Source organism: Galeopterus variegatus, unplaced genomic scaffold (genome assembly GCF_000696425.1).
Source record: "Galeopterus variegatus unplaced genomic scaffold, G_variegatus-3.0.2 Scaffold4240, whole genome shotgun sequence".
NCBI lineage: Eukaryota > Metazoa > Chordata > Mammalia > Dermoptera > Cynocephalidae > Galeopterus > Galeopterus variegatus.
The window spans coordinates 68,622-83,241 of record NW_007730351.1 but is presented as its reverse complement, the minus strand read 5'-3'; the positions used below and the strand labels follow the sequence as shown (position 1 = coordinate 83,241).

The window sequence follows — 14,620 nt, the reverse complement described above, 5'->3', positions numbered from 1 at the left end:
GTTAAATTTCTGCACACACACAAACTACCAAAACTGATGCAAGAAGATGTAGAAAACCTGAACAGACCAATAACAATAAAAGAGATTGAAGCTGTTATCAGAAGGTTTTCAACAAAGAACATCCCGGTACTGGATGAGTTCACTGCAGAATTCTACCAAACATTCAAAGAGGAACTGATACCAATTCTCTACAAACTATTCCAAAAGATTGAAACAGAGGCTATCCTCCCAATCTCATTCTATGAAGCAAACATCACCCTGATACCAAAACCAGACAAAGATATAACAAAAAAGCCAGAGCTATCAGAGAAAAGAAGGAAATAAAGGGCATCTAGAATGGAAAAGATGAAGTCAAACTGTCCATGTTTGCAGATGACATGATCCTATATATCAAACAGCCTAAAGCCTCTACAAAAATACTTCTAGAGTTAATAAATGATTTCAGCAAACTTGCAGGATATAAAATCAACACACAAAAATGAGTAGTATTTCTATACTCCCAAAAGTGAACACAAAGACAAAGAAATCAAGAAAGCTAGCCCATTTACAATAGCCAACAAAACCATAAAATACTTAGGAATAAAGTTAACAAAGGATGCGACAAATCTCTACAATGAGAACTACAAACCACTGTTAAGAGAAATTAAAAAGGACACAAGAAGATGGAAAGACAACCCATGATCTTGGATTGGAAGAATTAACATTGTCAAAATGTCCATATTACCCAAAGTGATCTACATATTCAATGCAATCCCCATCAAATTTCCAATGACATTTTTCTCTGAAATGGAAAATAATATCCTAACATTTATGTGGAATAACAAAAGACCATGAATAGCCAAAGAAATTCTGAGCAAAAAAAATAAAGCTGTAGGCATAACACTACCTGACTTTATACTACAAAGCTACAATAACCAAAACAGTATGGTACTTGCATAAAAACAGACACATGGATCAATGGAATAGGATAGAGAATCCAGAAATCAACCCGTATACCTACAGCCATCTGATCTTTGACAAAGGCACCAAGTCTACACACTGAGAAAGAGACTGCCTCTTCAGCAAATGGTGCTGAGAAAACTGGATATCCATATGCAGGGAAATGAAACTACACACATACCTCTCACCAGATACCAAAATCAACTCAAAATGGATTAAAGAATTAAATATACACCCTGAAACAATAAAACTCCTTAAAGAAAACATTGGACAAATACTCCAGGAAGTAGGATTGGGTACAGACTTCATGAATGTGACCCAAAAAGCATACACAACAAAAGGAAAAATAAACAAATGGGATTATATCAAACTAAAAAGCTGCACAGCCAAAGAAACAATTAACAGAGTTAAAAAGACAACCAACAGAGGGGGAGAAAATATCTGCAAAATGTCCATCTGACAAAGGATTAATATCTAGAATATACAAGGAACTCAAACAACTTTACAGTAAAAAAAACAAGTACCCAAATTAAAAAATGGGCAAAAGAGCTAAATGGTCATTTCTCAAATGAAGACATTGTGAATGGCCAAAAGACACATCAAAAAATGCTCAACATCACTCAGCATTTGGGAAATGCAAATCCAAAACCACACTGAGATAACTTCTCACCCCAGTTAGGATGGCTAATATTCAAAAGACTGAGAATGAAAAATGCTGGCAAGGTTACGGAGGAAAAGGAACTCTCATACATTGTTGGTGGGACTGCAAAATGGTGCAGCCTCTATGGAAAATGGTATGGAAGTTCCTCAGACAATTGCAGATAGATCTACCATACGACCCAGCTATCCGACTGCTGGGAATATACCCAGAGGAATGGAAATCATCATGTTGAAGGGATACCTGCACTCCAATGTTTATTGCAGCTTTATTTACAACAGCCAAGAGTTGGAACCAGCCCAAATGTCCATCATCAGATGAGTGGATATGGAAACTGTGGTATATCTACACAATGGAATACTACTCTGCTATAAAAAAGTTTGAAATACTACCATTTGCAGGAATATGGATGGACTTAGAAAAAATTATATTAAGTGAAATAAGTCAGGCATAGAAAGAGAAATACCACATGTTCTAACTTATTTGTGGGAGCTAAAAAATAAACAAACAGACAAACAAATGGGGGGGTGGGGAAGAAGACAACAATCACAATTCCTTGAACTTGTTAAGACAAGTGAACAGATCTGATGTTGATGGGTGGGAGGGAGAGGGAGGAATTGGTAAAGGGACATGAAAATCAACTGCATTGTATATTGATAAAATAAAAGTAAAATTAAAAATTAAAAATTAAAAAAAAGCACAGACTGGTCATTCCCCTTTTTCTCTGTCGTATTAGTTCTGCCTGGCCCTGGGCCTTTGCTGCTGGTGTTCCAGGACAATGGGCAAAAATGTGGAATCAGGGAAACCAGGAGGGACGGATTTGACTTACAGCAAAGTCATGAAGACACTCAGAGAAGGAGAGAACATGTCAGGAATTGGGGAGAGGAGGAGCAGGAGCAGGAGCAGGAGCGGGAGAAGTTGATGGAGAAGAAGAAGAAATGAAAAAGCCGCAGCAAAAAGGGAGAGACAGGGAGACAGCCCTGCTCTGCAGGTGAGTGTGGCCAAGCGCTCCTGTGGCAGACAAGCACTCGTACCCAGCGCTCGCCAGATGAGGCAGAAGGCCAGGGTGAAGCAGACAAAGGCCCAGTTCCACTCGTGGTTCTTCCCAACAGTGGACACGCCCATGAAGATGAAGATCAGGGTCTCGCTGACACTGCTCAGCATCTTCATGAAGTACTTGATGGTCGTGTAGGATTTCTGGGACACGTTTTCTTCCACGTACTTGTTCATCGTCATTGCACAAGCAGTGATTCTGAAAGAGAGAATATAGCTTCTGTTTCATTACAGCAATGGTCCAAATCAGAAGACAAGAGTCAGCACTAAGAGCCAGATTATGGCTCTACCCTTTTGCCCATGAGTACAGTATTATCAATCAATTCTTATGGGTGAATGTGATTTGCACATAAGCCTTGGAAATCCTGTCCCTGGAGGTCTTCATGAATACCCCTGGCTTGAACATCGCTGCTCTCCCAGCCTTTTAGAACTCTCTGTCCCCAGACACGTACTCTAGAAGGTCTGCGGACATCAGTGCCATCAACTCTCCTTCCACTGTCACAAATAAAATAAGCCCAGAATAAACTTGAAACTCATTATCTTCCTATAAAACTGATTCATTCTCCCACATATACTCTATTCCTCTATTATCTAAAAGTCCTAAACTATTGCATAAAGTCCTGAACTTGAAACTGTGGTCACACTGATTTCCTCTCCCCGTCACACCTCCTTGGTGCCCCCACCCCACATAATTGGTCTCCAGTTGTTTTCGATTCTTCATCCTGAATCTCTCTTGGACCCACCCGCTCCTTTATAACCTGATGCCTTAGTTCTGGTTCTCATTTCTATTTATCTATTGTATCCACTCCTGGGAAATTCAGAATGCATCAATAGGCTCTGAGAATTCCTAAAGGAAATAAAATCCTTTGCTTGTCTTCCCCAGCATTTCCAAACCTTTGGGCCCACAGAGACCTTTATTCCCACTCTCATGATATCTTCAAGTCCACACTCCACGGTGGACCCCTGAAGCTCTTGCCGCTCTTCCCTCAGTCGCTGAACAACTCCAGTGTCACACCCCACCCTCTCTCCACCCCAGCCCACGCCAGGTGCCTTGACTGTCCATAATTTGCCAAACGTGCCCATGCTCTTTGCTGTGCTCTTGCCTTCCTGCACGCATGGGCTCCTCTCCATCTGGAACACTTCTTCCCCTCCCACCAACTCAAATGTCACCCGCAGAGGGAAATTTAATATGAGCTGGGTGACAGCTCGCACTGGGTCCCCTCTAAAGAGACACAGTTACTGTAAAGTACCAGAAGGACTCCTTTATCAGAAGGCACTGTAGGATGAGATGGGAAGATGCAATTAAAGCAGGCCACGCTGCCGTCCACTAGTGATAAGCGTGCCATAAACTAACTGCTGGGCGTGATCTGCAAAGTTTTCCACATCCTTTTAACTCTAGAGCCACAATGGCCTACATGCTTGCCTCCTTCCCTACCCCAAAACCTGGTCGTCCTTATGCTGAGACTTCCACTGTCTTAAGGAAATCCCCCTACTGGGAGCACAAGGGTAGGTAGAAGAACGCAAACCTAGGGGTCCTCTCAGGTAAGACCTAAACAGGTAACCACAAGCACATTTCACGGCAAGAAGCAGACCAGTTCCTCACATAGAAAACAAGCGTATTTGTTTTGGTTCTCCATATAAATAAAACAAAGACTCCACCAACTTAAAGACCGTGTGTTTAGCCACAATGTCACTGCCCCCAGAATGAACGGGTATTTCTTTTAGATTTACATGAGTGGAGAATGCACAATTTATGTGGTTTACCAAAAGAAAGAATGATCTTATTAAATGCACTAATAAAATTTAACAGCCACAATCACGGAGCAAAGCCTTTGCGTAGCTGAGGGCTTATGCAACGAGAGTTAATGTGTTAATAGCACCTTCCCTCTGTGCCAGCTGCCATGCAGACGCTGCGAACGGACTATGTCAGTTAAACCTCATCACAAGTTTATGAGGCAAGTTCTCTTATTCCCAGTTTCATAAATGAGAGAACAAAGGTGGACAGAGGCACAGTTACTAACGATTACGCTGCTCGTAAACGACGGTGTCCGGACGTCAACCCTGGCAGTCTGACTCGAAGCCAGCACTGTGAGGGCTCAACCCCCACTCCTCCCCATCCTTGGCGAGCCCAGGGACCTCTGAGGGGGAAGATGCCCTCCACTCCCTGCAAAGGCCTGTTCATCCTTTCTCAAGCACTAGGCTGATCATATTTGTTTCCTACAGTTGATGTAAGAAACAACAACAAAGCTGGTCGCTTGAAACCACCACAAACTTTAGCGGCTTCAAACACCACAGATTTATCATCTTATACTTCTGGAGTTCAGAAGTCTAAAATCACTGGGCCGGCCCGGTGGCGCACTGCTACAGTGCACCGCTTGGGAGCGCAGCGGTGCTCCCGCCGAGGGTTCGGATCCCACATACAGACCCGTTCCCGCTCACTGGCTGAGTGAGGGGCGGGCGCAACACCGAGGGTTGCAATCCCATTGCAGGTCCCGGTCCGGTACGGGCGCGACACTGAGGGTTGCGATCCGTTGCCGGTCACGAAAAAAGACAAAAAGGAAAAAAAAAAAGAAGTCTAAAATCACTTTCAGTGGGCTAAAGGCAAGGTGTCAGCAGGGCTGCATTCCTTCCAGAGGCTCTAGGGGAGAATCTTGCCTTTTCTAGTTTCTAGACGCTGCTCACATTCCTTGACTCACGGCCACATCACTCTGACCTCTACTTCCCAAGTCACATCTCCTTCTCTGGCTCTGACCCCCCTACCTCCTGCTCAGAAGGATCCTTGTGCTTAAATCAAGCCCACCTGGATAATTGAATATAACCTCCCTATCTTGAGATCCTAAGCCCTGATCACATTTACAAAGTCCCTTTTGCTATATAAGGTAACATATTAGCAGGTTCTGGAGATTTGGATGTGGACATTTGGGTGCCATTACTCAGCTAACCACACTGCTTCTTGCATTCACCTGCCTCATGTGGTGTCCTGAACCAAGTGCATGTTCAAGATGAGTGTGGCCTGCACTGCTCACATGCACTTGGTGACAGAAGCTAGTGGGAGGTCTGTCACAGTGACTTGACATGAAATATTGGAACCTCCTACAGCAAGCAAATGATTGGGAAGAGCAGACCGGGAAAGGGCATCTCTCCTACAAGCCCACAGCAGGCATCTGGCCAGCACCCGCCTAAACATAAATCATCAATTAATCCCATTTCTGAAAATCTTCATATTTTCATTTTGGGGTTTATTTTGTCTTTAACCAGACTTTAAAAAGTAAGATGTGCCCAATACAAAAATAATGTGGGCAACAGCCAGATTGGACTGATTAAGAATCTGAATCATAATATGTTTTATAAAGAAAAGACACATACGCAGCAACACAAAGGAATGAGCCTTTCTCAAATGTTGCCAAATAGAACATTTGTAACAAAAATTTATAATGGTTGTATTACCTCTTGCAATTTTATAATCCTATGCAGAAGATGTCTCAGAAGGGATTTACTATAGAACATTTTAAGTTACAAACATGGAGACTAGCAAATGCTGACGTTCCCACTGCCTGGCTTCTTCCCATCACCTTCACTTTGTAAAATAAAACATCAGCTGTAAAGTTGAAACTCCTGGGTTCCTCGTACTAACCCCATTCCCTTCCCTCCCTCCCTCTTGGATTTGGATTTTTGGGGGATTTCATTGTTTATCATTTAAAAAATGATTTTGATTTTTAAAAGGCTGAGGAGTCACGTTTGTGTAAATGTTCTAAACACATCTCTGAAACAATGTTCACATCGATCATTGGCAAAAAGTAAACCATACAGACAAAAAGCAATCTGCAATTCATTATGTGAGCAATGTAACAAAAAGTTCCTATTCAGAAATGATTGGAAACACAGCTTTTGTGTAGGAATTTAAAAATGAATTAATTTTACATGACCATCCATGGGATCATTTTCAGTTGCTTTGTATCCTGAACAAGACACGAAGAATGACGCTCCTGTTTGCCAGACACCTTGCTGTACCTTAATGAAGTTTCCTACCAGCATCAGCAAGACGCTCAACAGGGAAGAACACCCTGCGTGGGCACCAGACGCCCCGGTGTCCAGGACTGTCTCATTCATGAAGTGTGTGCACATCTACGGCACTGAGGCACCCTAGGGGTTGGGGGCAAACATTTCACACATTCCTGCCCTGGTCTGTCATACACAACTTGATGCCAACTTGATGCACATGGTCTCTCAAGCAAAGGCCCGGAGGTGTTTTCCTTGCAAAGAGATTTTTTGTTGCAGTATACTCTGACCTGAAGTCAGATATCCTCGCCTTCAATAACATCATTAAGTACATAAAACAACACATGAGCAAGTCTCCCTCCTCTTAGGGAGATGCAGGTAAAACAGTCTCAGGAACAGAGAAGAATGAAACCTTTTCTGCCCCTCTGGTAGGTCATCTTTAGAGGGGACGGTCTTCACCCTCACAGTAAACTTGAGACTCCTTCGTTTCTCTAAAAGAATCCCAAGAAACTTACAGAGCTGGCAAACGGAGAAGGCTAGTGTCTGACTGTCCTTGGTGTACTATATGTGGCCAGAAGTGTCCTCAGGCACAGTGTCATGTCACAGCATATTGCAGCAGCACAAACACTATGGAGAGGTGAGATTTCATCCTCTATCATCACGTGAACACGTGAAGATTTCGTGGCTGAAGTCCACAGCCTCACATCCTCATTCTGGAACATCAAAACGATAATGTCCACACCAAAATAATAGCCTAAATAGACTCGAGTCTTTCAGGACTTCCAGTTGAATCTCTTAATTCTAAAGCTTCAAAATGAAACTATCAGTCTTTAATTTTCCCAATAGGACCTTACAGTTATTAGCTCATGTCATTAAATCATCTTTTCCCCCTTTCCATGCATCTTGCTTTCCTAATCTCCACATCGAGTTAATATGATTGTAAGCAGCAATTTAACATCAACCAACATGTTCTGAGCATCTGTTCTGGGTCAAATTCTGTGCTGGGGTCTAAAGATGAAAGTACACAGAACACGATTTCTACCTTCAAAAGACTGCAGTCTAAAGAAAAAACAGTCACAGAGACAGCACGGAAATACAGCACTGCAAGTGCTGGCCACGGGAGGGGAGGGTGCTTTGGGAATACAGGAAAAGAGTGGCAACCACCGCCACAAAAGAGGGGTCATTTTAGCAAACTCATCACGAATAAGTGAGACCTCTCCAAGCAGGAAAAAAGAAGAGAAGTAATTCAAGGAAGAGAAGTGGGATTGTACAAAGGCATAGAGCAATAAACAGGTTGGCGAGAGATGATGTCAGGAGATGAGAGCGAAAGAACTGAGGGTCTGATGATGACAGTTACATGTAAAGCCAGGACCTTTAACTTTGTTCTACAGGCTGAAGGGGAAAATGAGACATCATATCTTTGATAATATAATTAATGTCTACCTCCCCAACACAACTGGAAGCTCCATAAGAAAACGAAAAGTGTTGTCAATGCTTAGCATAGTGTCCGGCATGTCACTGATGTGTTCTGAATCAATGACTACATGGATGAGTTGTTAACAGAAAGGGCAGTGTGATATGAACACATCTGAATCTCAGCGAGAGAACTCGAAGGACATGTGGAGGACAGGTTGCAGGGGCAGGAACCTGCAGGTTGGAGGCGATTTGTTTCCTGCAATGGTTTGTCATTTTATTTTCAAAACCCATTGCAGCACCTGGCCCACGTAACATCCCGAAACATGCCCATGTTTTGACAGGTGTTAGTTTACATTCCACGGGACAGCATGGAAGTAAGGTGCATGTAGGATTCACCGAGACCTTCTGCTCTGTTATCACCTTGCCTCGCTTTAACATACATGTGTGTGATTATCACCAGTTTAGAGACAGAGAAGTGAAAGCACTGCAATTAGTGGTTTTCACATACACCTGCAATTGAGGTTTTCTTCATCACTCTGTCACTCAAAATATAGCACAGGCAAAATGCAGGCCAGCTAATACCACCTCAACAGTCTCTGGGGGAAAACACACTTCCTGTTTAGATGATCTGTCATTTGATTATCTTCTGAATAGAAAATTCTAACAAATACTGTTTGTTTTTTTATAGTACCCCACGACTCCATTATCGCTTTCAATGTGCCCGTCTTCTATGGATATTCATTTCCTTTCCACCAGAATGCGTGCCCTGAGAGAACATAAGCTACACTTAGCATGCTTCCTTGCCTGCTGTGGCATCAAGTACATGTTCAACTAACGCTGGCTGAGTCTAGTGTAATGAAGATGCACAGGGTTTCATCTCAATGTTTAGGACCAAAGGGGCCAGGCATCCACGTGGGAGGTGGGCGGTAAAAGCAGATTTCTGATTGTGAAAATAAAAACAACATATCCTGCCTGTGTTTACAAGCATATGATAAAGCTGTGCCTCAGTTATTTCAGTTTATAAATACAAGTGGGTTTTTGTTTGTTTACGTGTTTTAAGAGTAGTCAATTCTCTAATTTCTATTCCCACATTAACAGACGCTGTAACCAGAACTGCTTAGATTAAAGTTAAACTGACAGAGTGTTGCAAAATTCTTTTGCTCTGATTCCATACCTTTGTATGATCTTAAAGCACATGAATTCAATTGCAGGAAAATATAGCCCAAATAATAGCTGTGTAGACTCAATTAAAACTTTGTCAAATATGAAAGCATATTCCACTCATCAGTGCCAAGCATTACCAACGATGAAGACCAATCAGAAAGCTTTCTCCGTATTGATTAAAGCCAGGACTTGTGGTGACTCAGGGCACACTGCGTGTCCTCAGAATAAAGCACTCACTCATGTGAGGTAAATTAATTATTCCAGGGCATGAATTTACTATACAGTGAATTGCCTCTTCCAGGAAACCTGACAGCCAAGAGAAAGTGAGTTTGACATATGAGAAAATGCAAACAAAAAATTGGTTTTCAAAGGGGGATTTAAGCATAAAAATGGAACAATCTGTCTTGAAATATCAAAAGTGAAACAAAGTAAATTCAAACTTTCATAAATGCTGGATTCTTCATGTAGCCTGTCTGTTTCACAGAGTCTCCAAATTTTTTTCCCCTCATTTAGAAATGTTTTCAATTCATCTCAACCAATGTTTATAGATCACTTACTGGCACCTAAAGCAGTCATGGTGTTGTGGGGAGAGAACACACAAAGGACCACAACTCATCAAAAGCGTAATGAAGCACGAGGCACCGAGAGGAGTCTACCGCCTCTAGCTGGTGAGTGTCGAGAAAGCCGCAGAGTGCAGGAAGATTTGACCAAGATCTTGACAATGGGTTAAAGTTTTCCAGGTGGAGACCCCTGCTGTGTGTCGGACATGGGCTGCAGTTGGGACCTGGGTATGAGAAACCGCCACGTAACAACCCTGCACAAAACGCATATGTGGAATACTTTCAGCCGTCAACATGAGCCCTGGGACACCAGCCCGAGTAGCTGCTTTCCAGGAGCTCTTACAACCCATGACACTTACAAGAGTCTTCAAAAAGTTCATGGATAGGGCCTGCCCCGTGGCGCACTCGGGAGAGTGCGGTGCTGGGAGCGCAGCGGCACTCCTGCTGCGGGTTCGGATCCTACATAGGGATGACCAGTGCACTCACTGGCTGAGCACGGTGCAGGCGACACTAAGCCAAGGGTTGCCATCCCCTTACCGGTCACAAAACACTCAAAAAAAAAAGTTCATGGATGGATTCATACTATCTTTCAATTCTATTTTTCCATGAACTTCTTGAAGTACTTTTGTATATTAAAGGAATGTTTCTAAAAGTATGGTCTGTGGACCACATAATGATTGGAAATCCCTGGGAAAACACAAATGCCTGTGCCCCATCCACCACCTACAGAGAACCAGGGTCTCTGACTGAGGCCTGGGATTCTCTATGTAAAACCATCTTTGCAGGGGATTCCTGAACACGTCCAAGTCTGAGGAACGCAAGCAGGAGCATAGGCAGAGGGTTTAGAGAAGGGAGGAGGAATGAGAAAAAGAGCCGAAACTGGGGTCATTTTATTTAAACTTTTATTGGAGGATGAAAATAAGGGCTAATGTGGGATTTGAGGACTACTGTGGACTTAATTACGCTTCACTAACTATTCTTTCTTCCCTTCTCTCAGTTTTTATGACCTGGTTCTGGGTGTACGTTCCCATCTTTTCTCGCGTGGACTGGCTAGTATGCTCACATTTTTTTCATTCATTTTTGTCCTGCCCAAATCCCCACCTAGGCACCTTCTATACTGGTGCCAGGGGCACTTCCTGATCCTCTTTCCCAGACAAGGAATCCTCAGCCCCAAGGGCAGCCAGTGACATACAGCTTTTACCCCAGAGTATGATTAAAATACGATCAGTTGTATGTGTGATGGTGTAAAAAAGGCTTCAGAAGCATTCTGACCAGATAGTCACCACAAAACAGAAATACAATTGCATCACTTCCCTGCTTAACGATTCCAAAGGCTCCTTGGCTGCCCACAGAACAAAACAGGTGAAGACGAGGTGCCACCTTTCCCACCATGCTGGAGTTCAGCTCCTCGGAGTGGCAGAACAACTCACCTCGTGCCTTCAACCACCTGCTCCGTCCACCCGGAACGCGCCTCTCTTTGAAACACTGGTGTTTCAGCTCAAGCACTGTTATTTCCACCCCACTGCACTTTACTAGAAAGGACTGAGCCTTCTTTGACAACTTGTAGTCACACTGATTGGGACGGTGGGCTCACCCACAGTGAGTTTAATTTCACTGCTTTCCTCTGGCAACAGACCCTACTTCTCATACCACGGAGCTGGTTGTGTGACACAGTCTGACCCAGTCACAGCTCTCCAAACCCACGGGCCGTTCACTGTCCTTCCTCTGAAATTTCTTCTGAGAGGACCTGGCAGGGTAGATCTCACTTTACTCTCCACTGAAAGAGTTGCAGAGATATGAAGCCCAATTTGTCTGTGATCCTGGTTTCATGCTTTGGAGAAGGCTAGCCTAAGAGAAGGAAGCCATCACACAAAGGAAGACGAAGTTGAAAGAGAGAGATGGTCCCGTGGACACGGGAGTCCGTTCCCGTCACCCCGAGGCCAAATCCACACCTGTCCTCTCAAGAGTTTATTTATTTACATGAGTCAGTAAATCCCCCCTTCCTGGCTTGATCTGGTTTGATTTGGGTTTTCCTCCATAACACACAGCTTCCCTTCACTGCTGAGCTGGGCCCCTGGCTACAAGGACTCCAAATGACTCAAGTTCCCTCAAATAGCCAGGGATTAACTGTGAGGACACATGTGGAAAGACAGAGTCTTGGCTACTTGGCCAGGTCCCCTGGGAACACTGGAAAAGTCAGAGCTCATGTTTGAATGAGGTCAGGGAAAAGAGTCAAGAGTAAGAGAGAGCACGCCAAGGGTGAGACGTGGCAGCGTCAAGAGGAGCTGCTCACAGCCTCTTCTCGCCAAGGAAACCAACAGAAGTCGTCTCTGGGTTCTCACAGGGCCAGCTTCCTCCCCCGTGCAGAGAACTGCCGAGAAAGGTAAAGGAACAACAGGTTCTAGGGCAACTTCCATGTCAGCGGAGGAGAAACCTCGACCCCCGTAGCTGAATCGCTGCTCTGACCTCCTCATTAAGGGGCTGGAAAATTGATTTAAACCGTGTCCACATGTGTCATACTCAGAAGTAATAGCTGGTGGTAACTGTAAACTTCATTTCAGTATCAATTTTCTAGAAAATTTTTCATTAAAAAAAGAAAAGGTAATTATTTGTCAGCAATTATACAACACTTTACATTTCTGATTCATTATTTTGTCTTACATCTTGGCCTACACAGTACTAGAAAGCAACATTATTTTCTACCATATTCTTGAAACATAGGCTGGCAGCGATATCATTTTTTTAAACGAACATGAAAAACTACCAAGAAACAGTACAAAAAGCAAAGTGACAGCAGCACTGTCCAGTTATGCAAAAATCTCCTTTTTTCAGATAGAATTTGGGTGGTTAGTTTTTAACTCAGAAGCTAATTGTTAAATTTCATGTAATTTAAATTTAGTAGGAAAAAAACATGTTTTTTCCCATCTAAAAGATTCCTAACCCACTCATAAAAGCCCCTGTACTTTCTACCCTAAAGAAGAAGAGTAGAATGTTTAATCCTAATGACAAGAAAATCAATATCGATATTCGATCTTTTTAGTTAAATGTCATTCTTAGAATGTAAGAAATTGATTTTCATAAGCCAGTCAAATAGAGCATTTATTGTATTTATTAAGCATTCTATCAATTTTTCCTAGAAAATTAACTTTTCATTTGTGTTTCACTTAAACCAAAATTATTTTCCCTTCAGTACAACTTACCTAATAAACACAAGAAGAAACTCAGACATATGTTAGGAGATGGAAAATGAATAAAACTATCCCTGATAATCTTCAACAATGAAATCTATAACTTTACTTGGAGCTTTTTGTTTTGTTTTGCCTCCATCAAAAATCAAGTATCGGGGCCGGCCCGGTGGCGCACTGGATAGTGCGCCGCTTGGGAAGCGCCGCGGCGCCCCCGCCCGAGGGTTCGGATCCCACATACAGACCAGTTCCCGCTCACTGGCTGAGCGAGGTGCGGGAGCAACACCGAGGGTTGCGATCCCGTTGCTGGTCCCGGTCCGGTACGGGGGCAACACTGAGGGTTGCGATCCCGTTGCTGGACACGGAAAAAGACAAAAGACAAAAAAAAAAAAATCAAGTATCTTTTGAGACTACCTAGAATCTTTAATATACAGGCTCTATCAATCTTCTTCAGTCAGTCTGTGGAGCAAATACAGACAAAAACATATGAAAATAATGTTTTTAATGTTATTTTACCTCTAGAAGATTAGGCAAGAAAAGATATCATTTTGAATATTGAATATTATATAAATCTGCAACTTCAGTTTGCAAAAAATATGAAATCCACCCCAATCCAGGGAATCTGTTTTAAAGTACTTTGCCCGTTCCTGTAGGAGTCACACCTTTATCAGGAGGAGTCCCACCCCTCAGCCAGGCTTTGAAGACGTTTATATCAAAACCCCTGGATGTGGACTGTGGGTAACATTTTCCTTTTCCCAAGGTGGCTTTAATTTGATGTCATCATTATCACAAGCCACCTCAGAAGAACCTTCCACCTTCCATTCGGTTTCTCCTTCCTCATTTCCTTTCCAACCTTCCCCATTCTCAACTAAATGTTCTTTATGAAGAGCATAATTACCACTGATGGAGGAAAAACAGTTCTATTTTTCCCAACTTTTTCAAGGGAAATGAAACATATTTCAACAAGTCTTCGAATATCTAAATAGCAAAAATTAATAGTGAGCACTGTAGTAAAACACGATCTAATAAAAATACAACAGGAACTGTGTATATAACTTTCAATTTCTGAGTATCTACACTTAAAAATGTAAAAAGAAACTGGTGAAGTTAATTTTTATACCTTATTTAATCCAAAATATCTGACATATTGTCATTTCAACATATAATCCATATAGAAATCACTAATGAGATAGTCTACATTTTTTTTTCCTACTAAGTCTTAAAAATCTGTTATATATTTTAAACTTCAAGAGTAACTCAATTCAGGCTAGCTGCATTCAAGTGCTCAAAAGCCACACGTGGCTGGTGATGGCCACACTGAACTAGGCCCAGGAAAAAAGCGGTAGCCCACAGTTTTTCCTCCTCCTTCAAAGAACCAAGCAAATTCTGGGGTTCATCAATTGAATCTAGTTTAAGTGATAAAAATGAATGCAAATCACTAAAAAATCATTTAATTACGCTGGGTTAAGGTTTTTAATTTCAAATTCACTGCTGTCTTTTCTAGTCTTACCCTGTAGTTTAGACAAAGTTATGCAAAAGAAAACAGAAGATAATAAGAGCTTTTTCTTTGTTTCTTCATTTTCACTTTTTCCTGAATGTGCCCAGAAAACTAAGGGATACATGCTCTCTTTCCCATTGTTTATTTA

General features: G+C 42.4%; 1 protein-coding gene across 1 annotated transcript in view; it reads right to left on the bottom strand.

Annotated features, from left to right (window-relative positions):
• SLC9A2 (solute carrier family 9, subfamily A (NHE2, cation proton antiporter 2), member 2) overlaps window positions 1-14,620 on the bottom strand; it is an 87,525-nt gene that overhangs the window by 49,437 nt on the left and 23,468 nt on the right. Inside the window, exon 4 of the mRNA XM_008587064.1 lies at window positions 2,632-2,849. Coding sequence (XP_008585286.1) covers window positions 2,632-2,849 — 218 coding nt within the window. The remainder of the gene's footprint in view (window positions 1-2,631; window positions 2,850-14,620) is intronic.